At 38.5% G+C, this 23,983-nt stretch overlaps 1 protein-coding gene across 2 annotated transcripts in view; it reads right to left on the bottom strand.

Moving 5' to 3' along the window:
- Positions 1–23,983, bottom strand: part of LOC149544556 (transmembrane protein-like protein) — a 293,089-nt gene that overhangs the window by 93,768 nt on the left and 175,338 nt on the right. For both annotated transcript variants that reach the window (XR_016355061.1, XM_089795187.1), the window contains exon 9: positions 8,349–8,428. Coding sequence is in view for 1 of the 2 variants with exons in the window: in XM_089795187.1 (XP_089651313.1) it covers positions 8,349–8,428 (80 nt within the window). In the remaining variant the exon portion in view is untranslated. The remainder of the gene's footprint in view (positions 1–8,348; positions 8,429–23,983) is intronic.

Raw genomic sequence — 23,983 nt, 5'->3', positions numbered from 1 at the left:
AAAGGATGACCTTCGATCAAGATGCTAGATCTTCCTACCGTTATTGCCATTGTGCATCTTAGTCGTTGTTGACTTTGTGGCTTGTCTTGGATTTCACCGTCCATCTCTTGAGGCAATTTGTACACTTGTTCTGGTGCTTTCTAGCATGTCGTCTCTATATAATGAAGACTTCCGGTCATTGACATAAATCTGGTGCATACTCAAACCATTCATTGTTTGAGAGATAACATCGAGTTTTATTGGCCTTTTTTTTGTAGACGCACACATGGTATGGACATTGGCAGTGCATGATAATGGTTCTTGAGTGAATCTTGACGGTATATGGACATCTGAGAAATGTCAAGTTTTATATAATTTAGTGCTAGCTCCTTGTGCAAACAAAGATAGATTGTGGTGATTAGCTGATGAACTGTCTGCTAACGTTCTTTATCTCTCCCGCCTTCATATTTTCTGGGAGCCAGAGCTTAAATTGGATGACAAATTTTCTTCATAATTCATTGTACTCTTCATGACCTTTATTTAAAAGTATTTTTTGGAGCAAAATGAACTGAAAATGTTGATGAAGTAACATACAGATGTCTGTCATCTTCAACAATTGTGATGTTTTGATTTAATGGGAAAACAAAAGAAATCTCTGAACCCCATCTGTGATATGCATATGCATCCAGAATATACAGACTCATTTCTCTTTCCAAAACTGGAATGTTGTTGTATGTAATCTGAGAACTACATGAACTCTATTTCTATTCATACTGACCCAATCATCTCATCATTTTGTTCACTGTGCCTTGAGCAAATCAAACTCCTTAAATTTTGTTGTTGTAGGCCTTTATGTCACTACATGATGTATAAATTCAGTATTATGTGCTCATATTTGCATGTAAATTTCACATCTGCATGATATTCTAATAGGGGTATGTAAACAAGATCTTTTTTGAGGTGAGTAATCTTTGTTGCGATCTGAAGATGAGACATTGATCTCCAGCCTTTTCTCTTAAATTTAGACAAAAATAGAGCTTCTAAATTTGGGCTCCATCAGCAATAACCCGACGGGTCGAGTATCTTCGGATTTGCTCTGTTGGCAGACCAAATACTACAATACGTCTCCCTTAAGACTTTTTCATGAAAACCTCTCCCTAAGACACTTGTAAGTTTTGAGGAAGCCCAGGTGTCCTACCAAGGGTGAGTTGTGTACCTTCTTCAAGATTTTCTGCTTCAATTTGGATTTTGACACTAAATATATCCGATTCTTATAGTAAATGATGTCATCCACCACTTTGTACCGATCATCCTAGGTGTTGCCATCCATTAGCTCACAAGTAAATGTGTTTTTGGAATATTCTACCAATAAATGTGCTTTCCAGTTAGCTAAAATCTTGGTCAATAAGCAGATGGCGGGTTTCCTGGACAAAGCATCTGCAACCACATTGTTCTTTCCAATCACATATTCAATGTCAAAATCAAAAGCCTGAACTTTGCTTACCCATTTTTGTTGCCTCATTCAAATCCCATTGCTCCAGAAAATATCTCAAACTATTGTGATTTGTATGAACGACAAACTTGGCACCCACCAAATACTATCGAAACTTGGTTAGTACATGTACGATGTCCAACATCTCTTTGTCATAAATGAAATATGAGCGTTCTGTTTGCATAAGCTTCCTACTCTCATAGGCTATGGGGTGTCTATCTTGCATCAGTACTATGCCAATGCCTTCTCCGAATGTGTCACACTCCAGAATGAACAGTCAAGTGAAATCAGGTAATGCAAGTACAGAACAAGTGCTCATTGCTTCTTTCAACTTCTCAAAAGTGAGTTGTGCCTTTTCATTCCACTGGAAGGAGCCTTTTCTTGTCAAATCTGTTAATGAGGCACTGAGCTAAGAAAATCCTTTTACAAACCTCCGATAATAACTACACAGTCCAAAAAATCCTCACAACTCCGTAAGTGATTTTGGAGGAGGCCAATCAAGGATAGCCTAGATCTTCTTCTAATGAACTGAACTCCATTTTTTTGACAACATGCCCCAAGTATAATATTTTTGTCATACCGAATTCACACTTGGATTTCTTGGCGAAAAAGGATTGATCCTCCATGATCCTTAGGACTTCATCTAGATGCTTCAGGTGCTCTTCCCATGTTGTGCTATAAATAAGAATATCATCAAAAAATAAAAATAAGTACTTAAGTAATTGTTTGCTGAAGATGCGATTCAGGCATTATTGGAATGTAGCAGGTGCATTCATTAATCCGAACAGCATGACCAGGAACTCATAATGCCCATAGCGACAACTAAAGGCCATCTTTTCCATGCCTCCTTCCCTCGTGTGGATCTAATTGTATCCAAAACATAGATCTATTTTCGAAAAATAGATTGTGCCATGTTATTCATCCAGCAACTCATCTATCCTTGGAATGGGATATCTACTTTTTATAATTTTTTGTTCAATGCACGATAGTCCACACACATGTGCATCGTCCCATCCTTCTTTTTGACCAATACCACTGATGACGTAAAAGGGATAGAATTGGGACAGATCCATCCTTTCTCTACCAATTCTTGAATCGTCTTTTTGATCTCATCTTTGAATTTCTTGGGATGGCAGTAGGGTGTGGTTATGACCAACTTGACTCCTGCTTCCAACTCGGTAGTATGTTCAAACCCTCGACGAGCAGGTATGCCAAAAGGAATGTCTATAAAAACTTTATCATAATCACTCAAGATATTCTAGAGATCATCATCTTGGGGAGGTGTCTATTGTCCTTTTATAGGTTCTGCCGAGACAAAAAAGTGTGCAGCCCAAGCAATGTCATCACACTAAAAAATTGCCTCTAGCCAATGTGCAAAAACTTCCTTCAAATCCTCATTTTCCATTCCTTGGAGAACCTTCTTTCCATCGATAACAAAAGTGAAGTCCATCCGTTTGAATCTCTGAGTGTATTCATCTAGTGTCCTCATCCACGGCATGCCCAGAATAATCTCCATATCAAGGTCCACTATGAAGAAATCCTCGATCATCGTGTGATTCACCATTGTGATACTTAACTAGCGGACAAGGTGTGTGTAGGGCAAAAGAGTCCCTTCGACAACCTTGACCTAGAATCCTGCATGCGTCTCCTTAGGTAGACCACTACGTTTCACCAGAGATGAGTTGATGAAGTTTAGAGTGGCTCCACTATCAAGCATCACCATAACCCTTTGTCCTTGAAGGGTTGCCCATACATGAAACACTGTGCACCTCAGGCTACCAGCTAGGGCGATAGATCCTCTATGCCGTACCAATTCTGCGATTCTTCCGTACAGTTCAAACTAACCATTTTGGTGTCATTGTGGGGTTGGTTGTATTCAGAGGGTATATTTTCCTGTTCATCCTCATCATCAGATACGACCTCAATGTAGTGGATTTTTCCTTTTCTGAGGCATTTGTGCCCAAGTTCCCATGGTCCCTTGCAGTTGAAACATAGTTTCTTTCTTTGGAGATCTTGTCTGATAGCTTTGTCCAACGACGACTTCCTAGGCGGATGTTTATTATCTTTGCTCCTCGGAAACATCGACAGTTTGGAATGTGAGTAATTTCAAGAGGATGACACTGATGATGATGCCATGCTCTATGCCTTCTTAATGGCCTTTAACAGGGTGGTAGGATTGAACCCTTTTACCCAACGTTTCAGTGGTTCTATCAGTCTATTCATGAAGAGAACAATTTGTCTTCTTTCAAAAATGTTCGTGACCAAAACAGAGAGTTTCTGAAATTCTGCAATGTACTGGTTGACCGATCCAGTTTGCCTCAGTTGTGCCAAATCTTTGAAATGGAGTTCCATATCTTTACTATCAAATTGATTTATCAATCTCTCAGTGAATTCTGCATTGGTATTTATTTGATCATGCCCCAGGGGATGGTGCCATGATGCCACCATTCATGCACAACTCCCTCCAAGTGTAGTGCCACAAATTTGATTGCTTCTTCTTCTGGCATAAGATTAAGCTGTAAGTATCGGCCTTCATTACCCATGCTTGTGCAGATATGGATCCGGATCCATCAAATGGAGACAAACTTACTTTACTCAACTTCCTTTTGAGATCATCATTAAAATATCCTGGGTTTCCACCTCCGAAATATCTTATCCTCAGATCTGTGTAATCTTTGTAGGATATATCTTCCTCCAAATTTGCATTCTTCCAGTCTTCTCTCTGCTATTCTTGCATTTCTTCAAAGGTCGGTTGCTTCCCTCCATGTAATGCCTCTGTCTGTGGGGAAAAAATGGCATGGAAGGTAGAGAGTGTGTTGGATGAGGATTTTCTTTACCCAACACCGAGTCTGCAATGTGACCATTTTGTTCACCGGATATTTTAGTCTGCCAACTTCTTGAGAGTTTCTTTCATAAGACATTGAGTATCATTGATTTGTGCCTGATTACTCGCAAGTTCTCTCAGTAGTGCCATGAAATCAATAGCTGTGGGTTCTAGTTTTGCAGCCATTCTATCAATACAATGGGTTCTTCTCTTCCGGCTATACACTCTCATTCACTATCCACAGGCTGGCAAGATCAAAGCTCTAATACCACTGTAATGATCCATTTGTCCCGTGTGCTTGATAGCAGTTACCTGTTGGTCCTGTGTGCTTGATAGCAGTTACCTGTTGGTCCCGTGTGCCTGATGGCTAGCTACCCATTGGTCCCGTGTGGTTGATAGCAAGCTACCCGTTGGTCTCGTGTTCCTGATGGCCAGTTACCCACTGGTTTCATGTGCCTGAGGGCCAGTTATCCACTAGTCTTGTGTGCCTAATGGCCAATTATCCATTGGTCCTATGTGCCTGATAGGCACAAGAGATTGAGGACGAATAATCCTTCAATTAATAATTGCCAAGACAGTGCTTCAATTTGATAGATTTGAGCGAAGTATTATATGCAACGGAATAGGGTTAGGGTTGAATCCCACCAAAACCGAACAAGCCAAGTAGGGAAGATCTTTTACTTCCAAAATGGCAAACAACAGAGAATCGCAACAGGAATTCATAGTACAAAGAAATAATCCAAAATGCATGGTTACAACTACCTACAAGCCATGCTTAAATACCTATCAGGGAAAACTTTTTGAGGGTGTACTAAGACAGCTGACGGGTACACAAAAACCACAGAAACAAAACAAAAATGGGTCCAAGATATATTAAATCAATCGGCCCACTAAAAGTAGTTCGATTAATAATTTATTTTATAACGGGAACATTACAGTCTCATGCATTTGGACCCCTTTCAGCCATTGATTGTACTCCAATGACCTTTGAAGTTGTTTTGCCCTCAAGAAGTTGTGCAAGTTTCCAAATTCCACATGGTTCTCTGTTGTACTGCCGCATTCAAGAAAAGAAATCCAGAAGGCAACAATTTTGCTGCTCTGATACCACTGTGATGTCCCTTGTTTGAACTTAAGGTTTGAAAATGAAAGTGAATGGGCTACCCCTGGAATTAAATCCTCGGTTGTCTATTTTCAGCTTGACCTCTGATGAACTTAATTCGAGTCCTCATTAATCTGTGGATAAATTCTGGGTATTTCTTGATAGCTGATGGTTTCGAGATGTTCAAAGAATGAATAAATTTCTAGAACCAATAAGAGAACAACAGACTTATAAATAGATTGAGCACCAAACTTGATTTAAATATATTAATCAGAATTTGAGATTCACCAAATAACAAAAACTTAATAACATCCTTGATAGACTTCTACACAACACTACATATTATAACTGGACAAGGAGTTTTAGATGGCACCTGAGACTGTTTGACACCTGATTTTGTACAATTTCCAAATAAAGACGATTCTGATTCTCTGTATAGCCACCTGTGAGTTGAGCCCGACTCTAGCCGAATTGTAAACTGAATGTTTCTTGTGCGTGAATTCGTGCCATAGTTCTGGAAATGTGTAAACCTGAATTGGGTGTGTGTGCCTCGCCTCCACTTGGGATGTTAGCGTTCCAATGAGCTGAACCTCAACATGCGATGTCTCAATCTGGATTACTACTAAATGGATGCCTAGTTGTAGGGATTGATATGAGAGTTGCCTCCTTCCAACTACCGCCTACGTGTTCTTCCTATTGATTCACGTTATTCAATCGTTGTAGATGATTACTAGATTGTTTTCCTTGTCCCGTGATTCAGTACCACCTAGGTTACTACTGTTGAGTGAAGCTACACCCATTCTGCTCATTTATGTGTAAATATCATGCATATTCCCAGATTTGATTACAACCACACTAATCGTCACTATCCAAGCTTCAGATGATCATGCCTGGTCTATTTCATTCTTCCTATGCTTACTTCAGTCTTTTCACATATATAAATTTGATTTCGTACTCTAGGCTAGGGCTATGTCCAACCTTTTGCTCACATGGATTGTCATCATGTATGAGTAAAATTGTTCGATCCACTTGCTCCAAATTCCTCCTCTGTTCAAATAAATCCTCACTCCACATTTCTCTGCATAACATTCCGATACCTTCTACCATTACACTCAAGCATGCCTGTATTGGGTGTATTAAAGACATTATGGAGAGCATTCAAATGCTGCTGTTGGGGGAGTTACAAATCAATTCTGGCAACCATAAGCCATTACAAGCCAATTCACATGTCTGTGGGGTCACCATCCAACAAAGGTGCTGTTGGCAAAAAGTAACCATGTCAACATAGATTCAAGCACTACATACCCAACATGGCCCACCTATCATCCCATTAACTAGCACTTTTAGCCTACCAGGATGCAAGATAGGTTGTGCATGGCATAGTTGGTCAGAGTGGGTGGGGGAACATGACAGAGAGTGTGTGTGTGTGTGTACATAAATGTTGAATGCTCAAGGCTGATTTCATTGATTGTACTAATCTGACTGAAGCTAAAGATCAAGAACACTCCCTAGACAATTCTACAAAAGATTGGTACGAGCTCACCATTGATTTCAAGAAAGATTGGAGGCAGGTTTGTTGAAAAATCCCTACAGGTTTTTTGTTCTAATTTATAAATTCCGATCCTAGAATTTTATGTTTGTTAATTGTAAACCATAAATGTTAATTTTTTAAAATTTGTATGCTGTACATTAATCTTGAGATTTATGAATTTTCTTTATCACAATGTCATGAACCCGAGTTAGAAGGGACCCTTGTTGGAAACATACTCCTTGGGCAAAAAAAGAGAGGTAACTTGCTTTCATTACAAAACTGCTTTTTGCAGGGAGGCATTATCAGATTAAATAAATACCCTCTTGCACATATACCATGCTGAGATGTTAATTCATGCCCAAAAGCACCTCCTAAGGTTATGCATGATGTGAAAGTTCAATCAGAAACTTTTGAAAAAGAAAAAGATGTAGAAAGGAGGCAAAGCAAGGAGATGGGATCCATTGGTGGATTTTGAGTGTCTTCTTCAGTTCCTCAATTTTGTTCATCTCTGGGTGTTGGTAGTGGCAGTGGCAGTAACAATGTTAGCATTGGGCCTAGAATTCATGCATCTAGGCTGGATTCATATATATTTCCACACACAGCTTCAAGTTCCCAACTATCACTAGAGAGTTTGGAAACCGGGATAAGGCATTCAGTTGCGTTCTTTAACATTCAGTTATCCTCATCCTAGAATAAATGAAGGAGAAATCACTACCAGAACACTTTAGTTTGGTGCACTCTAGAAAAAATGTGTATTCATCCTACAGGATTGCTTATTGTCTGCTAATCTTTTATACACTATGAGAACTTGTCCCACTGTGACAAACAGACAATCTTTTTAAGGACATTTTCAAATATACTCAGTTTCCAGAGAAAAGAAGAGAGCAAGTACTCATGTGAATTCAGGATATCAGAAAGAAAGAACACAGCATCGCATATAGATCATATCTGAAAGGTAAAAGGGCAAATCCGCAGATGGGAAAAAGCACCTGAGGCTTAAACTTCACCCAAAAGATCATGTACACGATCTGAGACGTCACACAGACAGAGGTATCATTTCGTACATCAAAGACAACTCGTATTTAAATGCCATATCAACATCATTCATTCTCTTTGCTTGATCTAAGTGCTTCTATTTTCACATTAATTAACTAAAATGTTGTTCAACTTAGAATTCCATTAGCTCACGTATCATTAACTAGTTTAAGTTAATAGCTGCTTATGTGCTTGCATTCTGTTGGATTCCCTTAGATTAGTTCAGGAAAATGTTATTTTTCTTTGCACTAATATAATTGACAAAAATAATTTGAGAGTAAAAATCCTCAATCGATACCCCCAACTAAAATACAGCATATATTGAAGAGAGTACAAATGAAGTACTATTTATTTTTGTATTACTGATTAAGATGAGTTCTTGAATTACCTTGTGATGAATGGACCACAATGCAGGCAAGATGGCTGCTACGTTTGACACAACAAGTGTTGCCGATTGCCATATTTGACCTAATTTTTAATGAAGTAAAATAATACAATATTAGAAAATAGATTTGCATTTTAACTTCACATGAAACAACTGAAAGTCATGATTTGAGTAAAGTTTGAATAGGCATCTATTAACTTTAACAAAAACTTATATTATGAAATAATGAAAGCCTTATTCATGGGCACTTTATAATACAATATACCATAGACTACTAGAGTTATACTGATTAGACAAATGTTTCCCCAATAAAGTTTTTTCTTTAGAAAAATGCTGGTTTCAAAGTCTGGTTACCTGGTATTGCACATATATTTGTCCCATCACTTCATAAAACTACATCTATAAAGCAAAAAGAGAGAACATCCTAAAGCTTATTTTCACATATTTAAAATTTAATTAAATTTTGTATACTTTTGGAACTTTGCTAACTAACTTATTGTGCACATATATGGTTAACAGTTAGGAAACTTAAACTAGAAATTCATAAATCAAATAGAGCATATAAGGAGATACTAACATTGGTTAAGGTGTTCATGCATCCCATTGTTTGTCATTTCATATACATAATGTTTCCAAAGCAGTATTAGATCCATAAGGCATAACCAATCAAATAAGATATAAACTGATAACTCAACCATAATATGAAAAGCTTCAATTTCATTTGTTTCTTATCAAATTGTGCAATGCATTGGTGAAGACGGTCACAAGCAATCTAAGATTCTAAACAGATAATTAAAAAGTTTTGGTCAGTACATGATGTGGACTGGTATTGGTAAAAGAAAACAATGGATACCTATATGACACTAATCAAAAAATGAAAGATGAGTGGTTGGGGACAGAAATATGAACAACAAAATTAAACTGAGTTGCCAGGTTCAGACCCTGGAGCTCGGGTCTGGGTCTGCTATGGGTCCGAGCAGGGTCCGTACTTGGGCCTCTGGGTCTGCCCGCGGACCAGACCCAAAGGCCCAAGTATGGACCCTGCTTGGACCCGCCGCGGACCCGGTTGAATCCAGGACTTGTAGCGTGTGGGGCCATAAATTGGCCATAAAAACATTAAAAAATGAGTTTTTTTTATTGTTTTTTTTTCTCAAACCCTAAAGTAAGGCATATTAGATAATTTTTATTCATCTAATCTCTCATTTGCTTTCTCATTTTGCTCTCTCAATTTGGTGTGACCATTTTGCAAGTTTGAAGAGAAGGTTGTAGAGATTGTTTGAGTCTCAAATCCTTCAAATAATCAGTGCTGAGTGTTCTAGGTATGCATTTGATCCTTCCTTTTTCTTCTTTCATAGTTTATTTTTAGTTTTTTTAATATTTATTATTCTAATTTTTTTTCAAGTTTTGTATTAGTTCTGAAATATTTTTTTAATTTTAATTTTTTTAATAGATTGCAAAAATCATAGAATGAGTAGTCAGGGTTCAGTGGGTGGGGTGGGATACCAAAGATTTAAAATTGATAAAAGCCCTCCTTTGTGGAAGTATACAAAAAGAATTGAGCAATGTGTTGGAGGGGGAGGGTATATATGGAAATGCAATTTTTGCCAAAACCAATATAGAAGCTCACATTGCCAGGTTAAACATTATTTGATAGGCCCACTGGGTCAAGGGATTATGTAATGAATAACTTGCACAATAGAAGAAATGGTATGAAATATTATATAAATACTTGATAATAGCTGAGAGTAATAGGCCGCTTCAAGGGGGCAACCTTCAAATATCTCCAATGAGAACACACTTCACACTCTGATGTTGAAATAAGACTTAGAACCTCCTATATATACCTAATTTGCTTAGGTTGAATAGACACAACCCTACATAACACCTAGGCTGACCTACCTACCTAAATAATAATATAATAATGATAACATGACTTAATTAAGGATTAAGATAGTCACAAGTTAACTATTCATAACCCTATATACACCAATATTAAGTGCGTACCATGCCCCTCTCTTGAAAGAAGCATTGTCGTCAATGCTAACCAAGTGTGGATTCTTTTGAATGAACTCCTCATCCTCCCATGTGGCCTCTTCAACTAGTAAGTTCTTCCATTGGATGAGATACTGAGTTAGGGTTCTGTTCTTCAGCTTCTTTATGCGTGTTTGAAGAATGCATTCTAGTTCCAAAATTATTCTTCCTTCTTCATCAAGTTTTGGTAATACTGTTTGAGTAGGAATATTCTACCCAATTACCTTCTTCAAACAAGAAACATGAAAAACAGGATGTATCTTTGTTGTTGGTGACAAGTCAAGATTGTAGGTAACACTACCAATCTTTTGCATTATTTGGCATGGTCCATAATATCTTGGAGACAACTTATTATTCTTTTTTTGTTGCTTCATTGAGATTTGTTTAAAACGCTGCAATCTCAAGAAGATGCAATCCCCAACTTCAAAATTTTTTTCACTACGATGATGGTCCGCTTGTTGTTTCATTTGATTTTGTGCCATAGCTAAATTCTCCTTGAGTCTTGAAAGTACCTGTTGTTGATGAAGCAAGTGGTCCTGTACTACTTGAACTTTTTGTGACACCTTTAATGATGATGTGATGGAAGGAGGATGATATCCATAAAGTACCAAAAATGGAGACATTTTTGATGAGCTATGAAAAGAAGCATTGTACCACCATTCTGCAAGAGGTAGCCAATCTACCCATTGAGATTGTTTTTCTGAAGTGAAACACCGTAGATATCCTTCCAAACATTTATTAACAACCTTAGTTTGCCCATCTGATTGAGGATGGTATGAAGAACTATGAGCCAATTGAGTACCCATGTAATGTTCCAATCTCGGGGAAGACAAATTTTCTCTATTTCCAAATTTGTTAACGACAAGTAATTGGAAGGCATGGTTTGGTAAGGAAATGAAAGTAGTATGCTCCAAGTAATCTAACTATACGGTGTCTGGAAAGCTAGCCGTATTGTATCCAAAGTATGGTAGGTAGAGGTGCTACTAAAGCCATACGGTGGTAGCAGGGGATGGAGGCCGTACGAAGTAGATGAAGGGTGTACGGGTCAAATGAAAGGTGGTGTACGGTGTGTAGGGAAGGTATGCTGTACGGTGTGAATTGGAGTTTGTACGGGATATCCTAAGGGTCATACAATGGGAAAACAAAGTGGGCAGAACACTAGAAATTGCAGGTCGTATGATGAGTGATGGTTTGGCATGTTGGTAGAGCCAAGATGGCTGTACAAGGAGTTGGTGAAAGGTACATGGTGGAGTGGAGGCCGTACAGGCAATGAAAGGTCGTACGGGGTTGCCTTGATATTGCACGAAAAGTGTTTGAGCCACAAAAAATGCAACACATTTAGACAGGATACAACTAGATCAAACACAACAATAGAAAACTTGAATATGAATAAGCCCTTCGATAGATGCAAAAAAATGATGCTCCGATTTGCCAGATCCGAGTGAAGTATTACATGCAACAACGGAATAGGGTGAGGGCTGAATCTCATCGAAACCACACGAGCCAAATAGGGAAGATCTTTCACTTCCAAAATGGTGAACAATCCAGAACTCCAACAAGAATTCGCAGTACAGAGAAAATAATCCAAAAAGCATACTAACTACAACCTATAGGCCGTGCTTAAATACACGTTGGAAAACTTTCCGAGGGCGTACAAAGATAGCCAACGACGACACAAACTACAGAAACAAAAATAAAAATGGGTCCAAGATATATTAAATCAATCGGCCCGTTACAAAAGTTGGATTATTATTTATTTTATAATAGGAATATTACAGTCCTTTTGTCCCAAATTTTGCTTGTCCTCAAACAAATTCAACGTCGGGTGTTGGAGAATGTGCTCGCCCTTCCATGTTGCATCATCCAATGGCAGGTGTCGCCAATGTACCAAGTATTCCTCCACAATGCAATTCGGTAGGGCCCTCTCACGTACTTCGAGGATCTCAGCAGGTTCCAAAATGGGCTTGCCCTCTTCATTGAGTGGCGGAATGTCGCTAGTAACTATGACATTTTGCCCTACAACTTTCTTCAGACAAGAGACATGGAAGACATTATGAATATGGCTACCCTCTAGAAGTTCCAACTCATAGGCAACTTCACCAATGCAGCGAGTTACACGATAGGGGCCATAGAATTGAGGTTTCAGTTTCTCCTTTCCCTTTTCCTTCAGTGAGGATTGTCGATAAGGTTGGAGTTGGAGATAGACCAAATCCCCCACTTCGAAACTTCTCTTTATTCTGTGTCTGTCGGCGTACATCTTCTATTGATTTTGTGCCCTCTGTAGATTTTCCTTCAAGCATCTTAGAATGTCTTTTCCCTCTTGAAGCCAGTCCCTCACCCTTGGTGCGCAACTATTGCCCAGCACTGTGTCGATGAAGGAAAAGGGTTCGTATCTATACAGAGCTTTAAAGGGTGCCATTTCAATGGACATGTGGTACGTGGCATTGTAGCAATATTCTCCCAGATGCATCTATTTTACCCATGCTTGGTGTTGTGCTGAAACGTAGTTCCAAAGGTAGCCTTCAAGCCATTTGCTCACAATCTCTATTTGTCCGTTTATTTGCGGGTGGTAACTTGTACTTGGCGATAGTTCTATCCCTGCCATCCGAAACAGTTATGTCCATAAGATACTGATAAATTGTCCATCCCGATCACTGATGATGTTTCAGGGTAACCTGTGCAAACGAAAGACTTCTCTAAAGAATAGATTGGCAACTTGTGCGGCCTGATGGTTGGCGGGGATGGCGAAGAAATGTGCATACTTTGTGAATCTATCAACCACCACGAAAATACAATCCTTTCCGTTCACCTTGGGAAGCCCTGTTATGAAATCCATTGATATACTTTCTCACTTATGTTCGGGAATTGGCAAAGGTTGTAGCAGCCCGGCAGGTAGAGTATGTTCGGACTTGTTCTGCTAGCAAACCGTACACTCTCTTACATACTGCAACACGTCCCCTTTAAGTCCTTTCCATGAAAACCTCTCCTGAAGACTTCTGTAAGTTTTGAGGAAACCCGGGTGTCCAGCTAGGGGTGATTCGTATACTGCCTTCAAGATTTTCTGCTTTAGTTTGGATTCTGGCACCAAATATATCTAATTTTTATAGTAGATGATGTCATCCACCACTCTAGACCAATCATTGTGGGTGTGGCAATCCATGATTTCACAGGAAAATGTATTTTTGGAACATTCCACTAACAAATGTGCCTTCTAGTCAGCTGAAATCTAGTCTAGTGAGCAAATGGTGGGTTTCCAGGACAACGCATCTACAACCACATTGTTTTTCCCTTTCACATATTCAATGTCAAAATCAAAAACTTGAACCTTGCTTACCCATTCTTGTTATCGTTTGTTCAAGCCCTGTTGCTTTAGAAAATATCTCAAATTGTTATGATCCGTACGGACAACAAACTTGGCACCCACCAGATATTGCCGGAACTTGGTTAATGCATGAACGATGGCCAACATTTCTTTGTCATAGATGGAATATAGGTGTTCTATTGACGTAAGCTTCTTGCTCTCATAAGCGATGGGGTATATATCTTGCATCAGTACTGCTCCAATGCCTTCCCCAAACGCGTCGCACTTCAAAATGAACAGTCGAGTGAAATCAGGTAGTGCAAGTACAAGACAAGTGCTCATGGCCTCTTTCAGCTTATTAAAGGTGAGTTGTGCCTTCTCATTCCATTGGAAAGGCCCCTTCTTTGTTAGATCCGTTAAGGGTGCACTGAGTTGAGAGAATCCTTTAATGAATCTCCTATAGTAACTGCACAGTCTGAAAAATCCTCGCAAATCCATGAGTGACTTTGGGGGAGGCCAATCAAGGATAACTTGAATCTTCTCCTAATGCACTTGAACTCCATATTTACTGACAACATGCCCCATGTACAATATTGCTGTCATACCAAATTCACATTTGGACTGCTTGGTGAACACAGATTGTTCCTTCATGATACTTAGAACTTCATTCAGATGCTTCAAGTGCTCCTCCAATGTCCTGCTATAAATAAGAAGATCATCAAAGAATACCAATAAATACTAACGCAATTGTTTGTTGAAGATGTGGTTCATGCACGATTAAAATGTACCAGGTGCATTGGTCAATCCGAACGGCATGACCAAAAACTCATAATGTCCGTAGTGACAATGAAAAGCTGTCTTCTCCACATCTTCTTCCCTCATGCGGATTTGATGGTATTTGGAACGGAGATCTATTTTTGAAAAATAGACTATGCCATGCAATTCATCCAATAGCTCATCTATCCTAGGAATGGGATATCTATTCTTTATTGTTTTTTTGTTTAACGCGCAATAGTCCACACACATGCGCATCGTCCCGTCCTCCTTTTTGACCAATACCATAGATGATGCGAATGGGTTAGAACTGGGACGGATCCATCCTTTCTCTAGCAATTCTTGAATCATCCTTTCGATCTCATCTTTGAATTTCTTGGGGTGGCGGTACAATGCGGTTATAACTAGCTTTGCTCCTAATTCCAACTCGATAGTGTGTTCAAACCCTCGATGAGGTGGTATGCCAGGAGAATTATCTATAAAAACTTTATCATGTCTACTTAAAATATCCTGAAGTTCATCATCCTATGGAGGTGTTCGATGCCCCTTTATAGGTTCTGCTGAGAATAAACAATGCGTAGCCCACGCAACATTATTGTGCCGAAAAATTGCCTCCATCCAATGTGCAAAAACTTCCTTCGGACCTTCATTTGCCATTCCTTGGAGGACAACTTTCTTTCCGTCAACAACAAAAGTGAAGTCCATCCTTTTGAAACTTTGAGTGTATTCATCAACAGTCTCCATCCACTGTATGCCAAGAATAACTTCCATATCAGCCAGGTCCACTATGAAGAAGTCCTTAGTCACCATGTGATTCGCCGCTGTGATACTCAGTTGAGGAACAAGGTGGGTGCAGGGCAAGAAAGTCCCTCTGGCAACCTTGACCTGAAAGCCTACGTGCGCCTCCGTAGGTAGACTTCTTCGTTTTACCAAGGATGAGTTTATGAAATTTAGAGTAACTCCGCTATCCAACATCACTATAACCCTTTGTCTTTGAAGGGTACCTCGTACACGAAAAATCGTGCACTTCGAGCTGCTAGCCAAGGCAATGGTTCCTCCGTGTTGTACCAAAGCGGCAATTCTCTCTGTACGATTTAAACTGTTGTTGGTGTCATTGTGGGGTTGGTTATCTTCAATTGGCATTTCTTTCTGTTCGTCCTCATCATCGAACACGACCTTAGTGTAATGGATCTTCCCCTTTCCGAGGCATCGGTGACTAGGCTCCCAAGGTCCTTTGTAATTGAAACACAATTTCTTCCTTCGAAGTTCTTGTTTGGTAGCTTCATCCAACATCAGCTTCTTGGGCAGAGGTTTGTCCCTTGGAAACGTCGGCGGTTTAGAATGTGAGTAACTTCGAGAGGATGATGCCGATGACGATGCCATACTCCATGCTTTATTGATTGCTTCCGACAGGGTGGCAGGATTGAACCCCTTTACCCAACCTTTTAGAGGTTCTGTCAGTCCTTTCATGAAGAGCACTACTCTTCTTTCAAAAATGTTCGTGACCAAAATAGAGAGTTTCTAATATTTTGCAATAAATTGATTGATCGATCTAGTTTGTCTCAGTTGTGCCAAAGCTTTGAAATTGAGCTCCAGATCTTTACTATCAAATCGTTCTATTAATCTCTCCGTGAGTTCCACATAAGTATTTATTTGATCATGCCCTAATGTGATGGTGCCGTGGTGCCACCATTCACGCGCAACTCCCTCCAAGTGTAGCACGACAAATTTGATTGCTTCTTCTTCTGGCATAGGATTCAGCTAGAAGTAGGTATCGGCTTTCATTACCCACGCTTGTGCAAATATGGAACCGGATCCGTCAAATGGAGACAAATTTACCTTACTCAACTTTCTTCTAAGATCATCATTAAAGTATCCTCTGTTTCCGCCTCTTGATTATCTCATTCTCAGATCTGCGTAATCTTTGTAGGATATATCTTCTTCAAGGTTTGCATTCTTCCAGTCTTCTCTCAGTTGTTCTTGCTTCTCTTCGAAGGTTGGTTGTCTCCCTCCATGTTGTGCCTCCGTCTATGGTGGGAAAGTTGGCATGGAAGGTCAAGAGTGTGCTGGCTGAGGGTTTGATTTACCCGACACCAAGTCCGCACTGTGACCATTTTGTTCTTTGGATATTTTGTTGTTCGCCAACTTCTTGAGAGTTTCTTCCATGAGTCGCTGCATATCAGTGATTTGTGCTTGATTCCTGGCAAGTTCCCTCAGTAGTGTCACAAGTTTAGCAGCAGTCTGTTCCGGCTTGGCAGCCATTCGATCAACGAAATGTGTCCTCTTCTGGCTATAGACTCTCATTCACTGTCCATAAGCTAGCAAGATCGAAGGGCTCTGATACCACAGTAATGTTCCAATCTCAGGGAAGACAAATTTTCTTTGTTTCTAAATTTGTTAACGACAAGTAACTAGAAGGTGTGATTTGGTGAGGAAATGAAGGTAGTACGCTGCAAGTAGTCTAACTGTATGGTGTCTGGAAAGCTGGCCGTATGCTATCCAAAGTATGGTAGGTAGAGGTGTTGCTAAAGCCGTACAGTGGTAGGAGGGGAAGGAGGTTGTACAGAGTACATAAAGGGTGTACAGGTCAAATGAACGGTGGCGTACAGTTTGTAGGGCAAGTATGCCGTATGCTGTGAATTGGAGGTCGTACGGGATATCCTAAGGGTCGTACGATGGGAAAACAAAGCAGGCAGAACACTAGAAATTGTAGGCCATACGATGAGTGATGGTTTGGCGTGTGGGGAGAGCCAAGATGGTTGTATGGGGAGTTGGTGAAGGGTGCGTGGTGGAGTGGAGGCCATATAGGCAATGAAAGGTCGTACGGGGTTTCCTTGATATTGCACAAAAAGTGTTTGAGCCACAATAAATACAACATGTTCAAACAAAATACAAGTAGATCAGAGACAACAATAGAAAACTTAAATATGTATAATCCCTTCGATAGATGCCAAAAAATGATGCTCCAATTTGCCAGATCCGAGCGAAGTATTACGTGCAACAACAAAATAGGGTGAGGGTTGAATCCCACCGAAACCGCACGAGCCAAATAAGGAAGATCTTTCACTTCCGAAATGGCGAACAATCTAGAACTCCAATAGGAATTCGCAATATAGAGAAAATAATCCAAAAAGCGTATCGACTACAACTTACAGGCCGTGCTTAAATACCCATCAAGAAACTTTCCGAGGGTGTACAAAGATAGTGGATGGCGACACAAACTATGGAAACAAAAATAAAAATGGGTCCAAGATATATTAAATCAATCGGCCCATTACAAAAGTTGGATTTATTATTTATTTTATAACAAGAACATTACAACCCAAACATGAGAATAAATCTTTCCAAAAGTGACTAGTAAATATAGGATCACGATCACTAACAATAACTTTAGGTGTACCATGTAGCTTTTGGATATGCTCCAAGAAAACTTTTGTCACTATACTTATTGTAAAAGGATGTGATAATGCAATGGAATGTGCATATTTAGTGAGGCGATCAACTACTACCATGATGACATTGTGACCTTTAGATTTGGGAAGCCTTGTGATGAAGTCCATGGATAACTCTTCCCAATGTTAGCTAAGAATAGATAAAGGTTGCAAGAGACCGGGTGTCTTAATTGTTTCCCCCTTATTTCTTTGACAAACCAAACATTCAGCCACAGATTTTTGAACATCACATTTTAGCCCTCCCCAAAAAAAATCTTGCTTGACCCGATGATATGTTTTCAGAAATCCTGAATGACCACCAACTCATGTAGCTCTTTGAGAATCTTGTGTTTAAGAGTGGAATTCTTACAGTGATACAAGCGCTCTTTATACCAAAGAATATCCCCCTTTAAACAAAAGTTATCTATACTACTAGGGTCACTTTTTATTTGTTGGTTGAGATTACTTGTTGCAACATCATTTTGCCACTCTTCTTTGGCTTCTACCACCCAATTTTCTTGTAATATTGAAAGGGCACACAATAAGGCTTCATCTTTTTCATCCTTCCTGGAAAGTGCATCGGCCACAATATTTTCCTTCCCTTTCTTGTATACAATTTCAAAGTCATATCCCAACATCTTAGTGACCCATTTTTGTTGCTCTTCTGACGATAGTCTTTGTTCCAAAAAATATTTTAGACTATCATGATCTGTCTTAACCTTGAAGTGTTGACCCATTAAATAAAGCCTCCATTTTTTAACTGCATGAAGGATCACTAGCATTTCCTTCTCATAAATAGGTTTGAGTTGATTTTTACCTTTTAATTGATGACTCTCAAAAGCAATTGGTCGACCTTCTTGCATGAGAACTGCTCCTATCCCATTTCCAGAATCATCACATTCCACAATGAATTCCTTGCTGAAGTCTAGAGTGGCAAGCACTAGAGTTGTACACATAACCTTCTTCAATTTCTCAAATGATACATTAGCAGATTCATTCCAATGAAAATAATCTTTCTTCAATAGAGTGGTAAGGGTATTGCTATATGATCATAATTCTTCACAAATCTTCTATAGGATCCTATCAATCCCAAGAAACCCCTTAGCTTCTTAATAGTTTTTGGAATAGGCAATTCCATCATAGCCATAATTTTGTTAGGGTCCACCTTTACTCCTTCATGTGAAACTATGTATCATAAATACTCCACCTCCTTAAGACCAAAAACACACTTGGATGACTAAGCATAGAGTTGATGATCTTCGAGTAATTGTAATGCTTGATCTACATGTTGCAAATGTTCTTCCCAAGTCTTGCTATAAATTAATATATCATCAAAAAACACTAACACAAACTTTCTCAAGAACTTCTTAAAAATGGAATTCATCAAATTTTGGAATGTAGATGATGCATTGGTAAGACCAAATGGCATCACCAAAAATTCATAATGACCCTCATGAGTTCGAAATGTTGTCTTACAAATATCTTCCTCTTTAATCCAAATTTGGTGATAACCTAATCTAAGATCTAACTTGGTAAAATACATAGCTCTATTTATAACATCTAGAAGATCATTGATGACTAGAATAGGAAACTTATCTTTAATGGTCTACTTGTTGAGCACTCTATAATTTGGACACATGCGCCAAGTTTCATCCTTCTTACGCACCAACACAACAAGTGAGGAGTAAGCACTTTGGCTATGCCTGATAATTCCTACCTCTAGCATTTCCTCAACAATTTTTTCTCTCTCACTTTGTTGTATGTGTGGGTACCTATAAGGCCTGATGTTTGGTGGCTAGCTCCTTGGAAATAGTTGCATGGCATGGTCGTGATCCCTCTTAGGAGGAAGTCCTTTAGGCATATCTCCAAGAATCACTGAGTGACAATCAATTATTGTTTGTAAATTTGGATGAGTAAGAGCATTAGATTGAGAGACTTCTAATGAACATAGCTGGGCCACAAATCCATCCGTACCTTTCTTAAGAAGCCTTTTCATTTGATGAGAGCTTACCATTTGTGGGGATTTTTCCTTCAATCCCCTTAGCTCCACTACCTTTCCTTTTGATTGAAATCACATGAATAGTTCTTGGAAGTTCATCTCAATTGTTCCTAATGTAATAAGCCATTGTACTCCCAAAACAATATCTATTGCAACCATGGATATTGCATACATTGGGGTATCAAGTTGATAATCTCCCATAGATAATTTGATGCTACGACACTTCCCTGAACAACTAACGGTGCCCCCATCTACAATCAAAACCCAAAACTCTGGGGCTGGATATATAAAACAATTTAGAAGAGTTGCTAACTTTTTGTTAATGAAATTATGAGTACTACCTGAGTCGATCAACATTGTTACTTTATGCTTCTTTAAGAAACCCACTACCTTGGGAGCTTGTGGTGCATTGAAACCTAAAAGTGCATAACAAGAAATGATTGGTTGAGAATCATGTGATTCCTCACTTGACTCCCTATCCTCCTCTGATATGGGCTCATCCTCTTCTTCCTCACTTGGACCTTCAATATAGAACAATTTCTTTTCACTACATTTATGTCCTCTAATATATTTGCTACCACAATTGAAACACAACCCTTTTTCTCTTTTCTCCTCAATTTTTTGTGGAGTCAACCAAATAGGTTGAGGAGGAGAAGGTGTTGAATATCCTTTTTCTCTTGTCACATTAGCCCCTTGCTTTCTAGGAATCAAGAACTCCTCTACCTTGCATGCCAATATAAAAGACTCATTTATTGAGTTGGGGCAAAACATGCGTACCTCATGTTGAATGTGATCCTTGAGACCACCAAAGAATAAATCATTCAAGTTCTCCTCTGCAATTGCATCCACTCTTAAGGATAGATTTTGGAATTTTTGAATATAATCCTTAACTGATCTTGTTTGTTGAAGCTTAGCAAGTTGGCTAAAGAAGTTTTTTGTCACACTATTGCTATATTGTGCTTGGAGTTCTTCTATAAAAATTGACCATGATACGATGAGACCCTTTTTCCTCCTATGAGTACAAAACCAACGATACCAAATGAATTGATCTAGTTCTAAATATAAGAAAGCCATCGTGACCTTTTTGTCCATATGGGATTTGATGTACTTCAAAAAAATTCTCCATTTGATTTATCCACGTTAGAGGATCCTTCCCATCAAATTTGCGCATATCCACCTTTGGAAAAAAATTCCTAGATCCCATGGGATGAATAAAACTTGTGTCATTATTAGTCGACTTGAAGGTTTCACCTTGATTGCTTAAGAGCTCCTTCCTTGTTTCATTCATATAGGTGCTTAACATGCTTCGTATATCTAATATATCTCCTTGTAGGTCACACATCCCTCTTAACCTTTTCCTTGAATGAACTCAGTCCCTCAATGGGATTATTATTCTCTGTTGTTTTGCAATCTTGATTTGAGAATTTCCCTGATGTAGTAGCATTCTTTTTACCTCTTGTTGAAGCCCCCGTCATGATGGAAACTAATATTTTTGAAATAAATCACACAAAAGAAATGTAGATTCTCTAATTTATTTATTCTTTTTTTACTATAACTTACTAGGGCCCAGATACCCTTACTCAAAAAAAAATCCAAATTTTTTTTATAGCAAATTTGCTCCCTTGAGAGAGAATTTTCCTAATTTTGCAATATCTTGCTTATTTTTTCTTCAATTTCTCCACGATTTGAAATTTATTCTCCTCTAATATGTATTCAAAAACCCAATACAAGTTATACTCCAATTTGGCAAGATTTGAAAGATATGAAAATCTCAATAAATTGTGTAGAAATAATAATTCTACAATAATTTGCTCAAATTTGCTCCAATTCCTTGGAATTTTGGACTATAGCTTCTTTAATATGGTCTTCAAAAACCCTTTAAAAATCTTTGAAAAAATCACCAGAATCTGAAAGTTATGCTCTTCCCAAAGTCGCCCCAATGTTGAGAAAAAATCTTGCCTCTATGGTACCAAGATCATGCTTCGATACCACTTGTAATGAAATAACTTGTACAATAGAAGAAATAATATGAAATATTATACAAATACTTGATAATAGTTGAGAGTAATAGGCCACTTCAAGGGGGCAACCTCTAAATATCTCCAATGAGAACACACTTCACAATCTGATCTTGAAATAAGACTCAAAACCTCCTATATATACCTAATTATGCTTAGGTTGAATAGACACAACCCTACATAACACCTAGACTGATCTACCTACCTAAATAATAATATAATAATGATAACATGACTTAATTAAGGATTAAGATAGCCATAAGTTGACTATTCATAACCCTATATACACCAATATTAAGGGCGTAGCAGATTAACATGTGGGAGGGGCCCCAAAAGGGAGGTAAAAAAGGGTTGCCGGCTTCTCAAATAGTAGGCATGTTAAAAGAACAAGAGGCTGATAGGTTAGTGTCAAAGGTAAAGAAGATAAATCAAAGCAAAAACCACCAACACCACCCTCTCAAACAACCACTAGACCACATCCCTTCCTACCTACCCCATCTGTGGATGAAGATGAAATAGAAACACCCCCATCCCACAAGAGAGGCTCATTAGATAAGGCTTATGAAAATGAAAAGAGAGAAAATGCTGATAGAAAGATTGGGCGTTGTCTTATTACGAATGGTGTTTCATTCAATCTAGTGAGATCACCTTATTGGAGAGAGATGGTGCAAGCAATAAATGAAGCACCTCGTGGTTACTGAGCCCCTGGATATGAAAAGTTGAGAACCACCATATTGCAGAGTGAGAGAAAAAAGTAGAAAACCTCCTCAAACCAATAAGAGATTCTTGGATCCAAACGAGGTTGAGCATTGTCTCTGATGTGTAACAAATGAATTTCATAACCAATTTAAAACACCTAATAATCTAATTTAATAAGTAACTGATTCCATTTCACATGACAATGACTTCTATTAACTATGATATAGTAACTGCTTTCTATTCTAATTGTAATTCATGATCAGCTGATATAATGAGCTAAATAAATAAATGCAATGCTAACATTTTAATCATTTCTAACTGATAACATATTCAGCTGAAAATAAAGTAACGACTAACTTCTATATCAACTAATATATTCATTCAAATTATGCTATTAGAAAACTAAACTATCTAATTATTCTATTAAGGATTAAAGATAAAAGTTTAAAGAAACAAACAGAAATAACAGAGGAATCCTTTTATCTTGTTATTCAAGCCTCGGCATTGGTGAGAGGAGAAGCATTGACATAGGCTTAACCTCCCAACCTCAGACCATACTTATCCCCACAAATCCTAACTTAGTAGAACGGCCTCCCTACCTCGGGATCGGGCTTGGGATGTTCTTAAGTCCAGCCATTCGAGCTACCCGGTGGTTTGAGTGCCCCATTAGTTATACCTATATAACTGACGTCTATGGACAAACAAATGATCTCAAGATTGGCACATATGCCTCTAACTACCTTGGCCAAGGATTTCCATTTGGGTTCCTAAACCCAATCACCACCACTCGACTTGACAAAATATTTCATTATCAAGACATGCATGAGCTATTAAGTGTTTTCATTACATAGTTTTTCATATTTGATTTCATCCTTGGTTCTTGCAAGTTAACTCCACCTCTTCACCACTCATGGCTTCTTTGCCAGTGAATCCTAGGTGCTTGAAGATTATGATTATTTTGTTATCATTTACACCTCTTCACCATTCCATGCCTTCTTTGCCAATGAATTCCTCGGTGTTGTAAGATTATGAGCATTCTAATATTATTTACACCTCTTCACCATTCTGTGGCATCTTGTCGATGAGTTCCTCGATGTTAGAGAATCAATAAGTATTCTGATTATATTAACATGGTCATTAATGTTGGTTCATTCAAACATTCAAGTTTTTTCAGTTACCATTTGAATTTCATAATTGATGTTTAATCACAAGGAAATTTGATGAAGATCTTCAATGAACTCTATATAAAGCCAAGAATCAATAGCAAGGTATTATAGACTAATCTCAACCTAAAAATGTATAGTTGACTATGGTTGAACATTCAATTCAGGAAAGAAAGAAGTTATGTATATGAAAACGTATTTGCATTATTCTCAACTCTATCA

This window comes from Cupressus sempervirens, chromosome 8, assembly GCF_028749045.1.
Source record: "Cupressus sempervirens isolate cs-2001-9-10 chromosome 8, ASM2874904v1, whole genome shotgun sequence".
Classification (NCBI taxonomy): Eukaryota; Viridiplantae; Streptophyta; class Pinopsida; order Cupressales; family Cupressaceae; genus Cupressus; species Cupressus sempervirens.
This window is presented reverse-complemented; position numbering and strand designations above follow the sequence as displayed.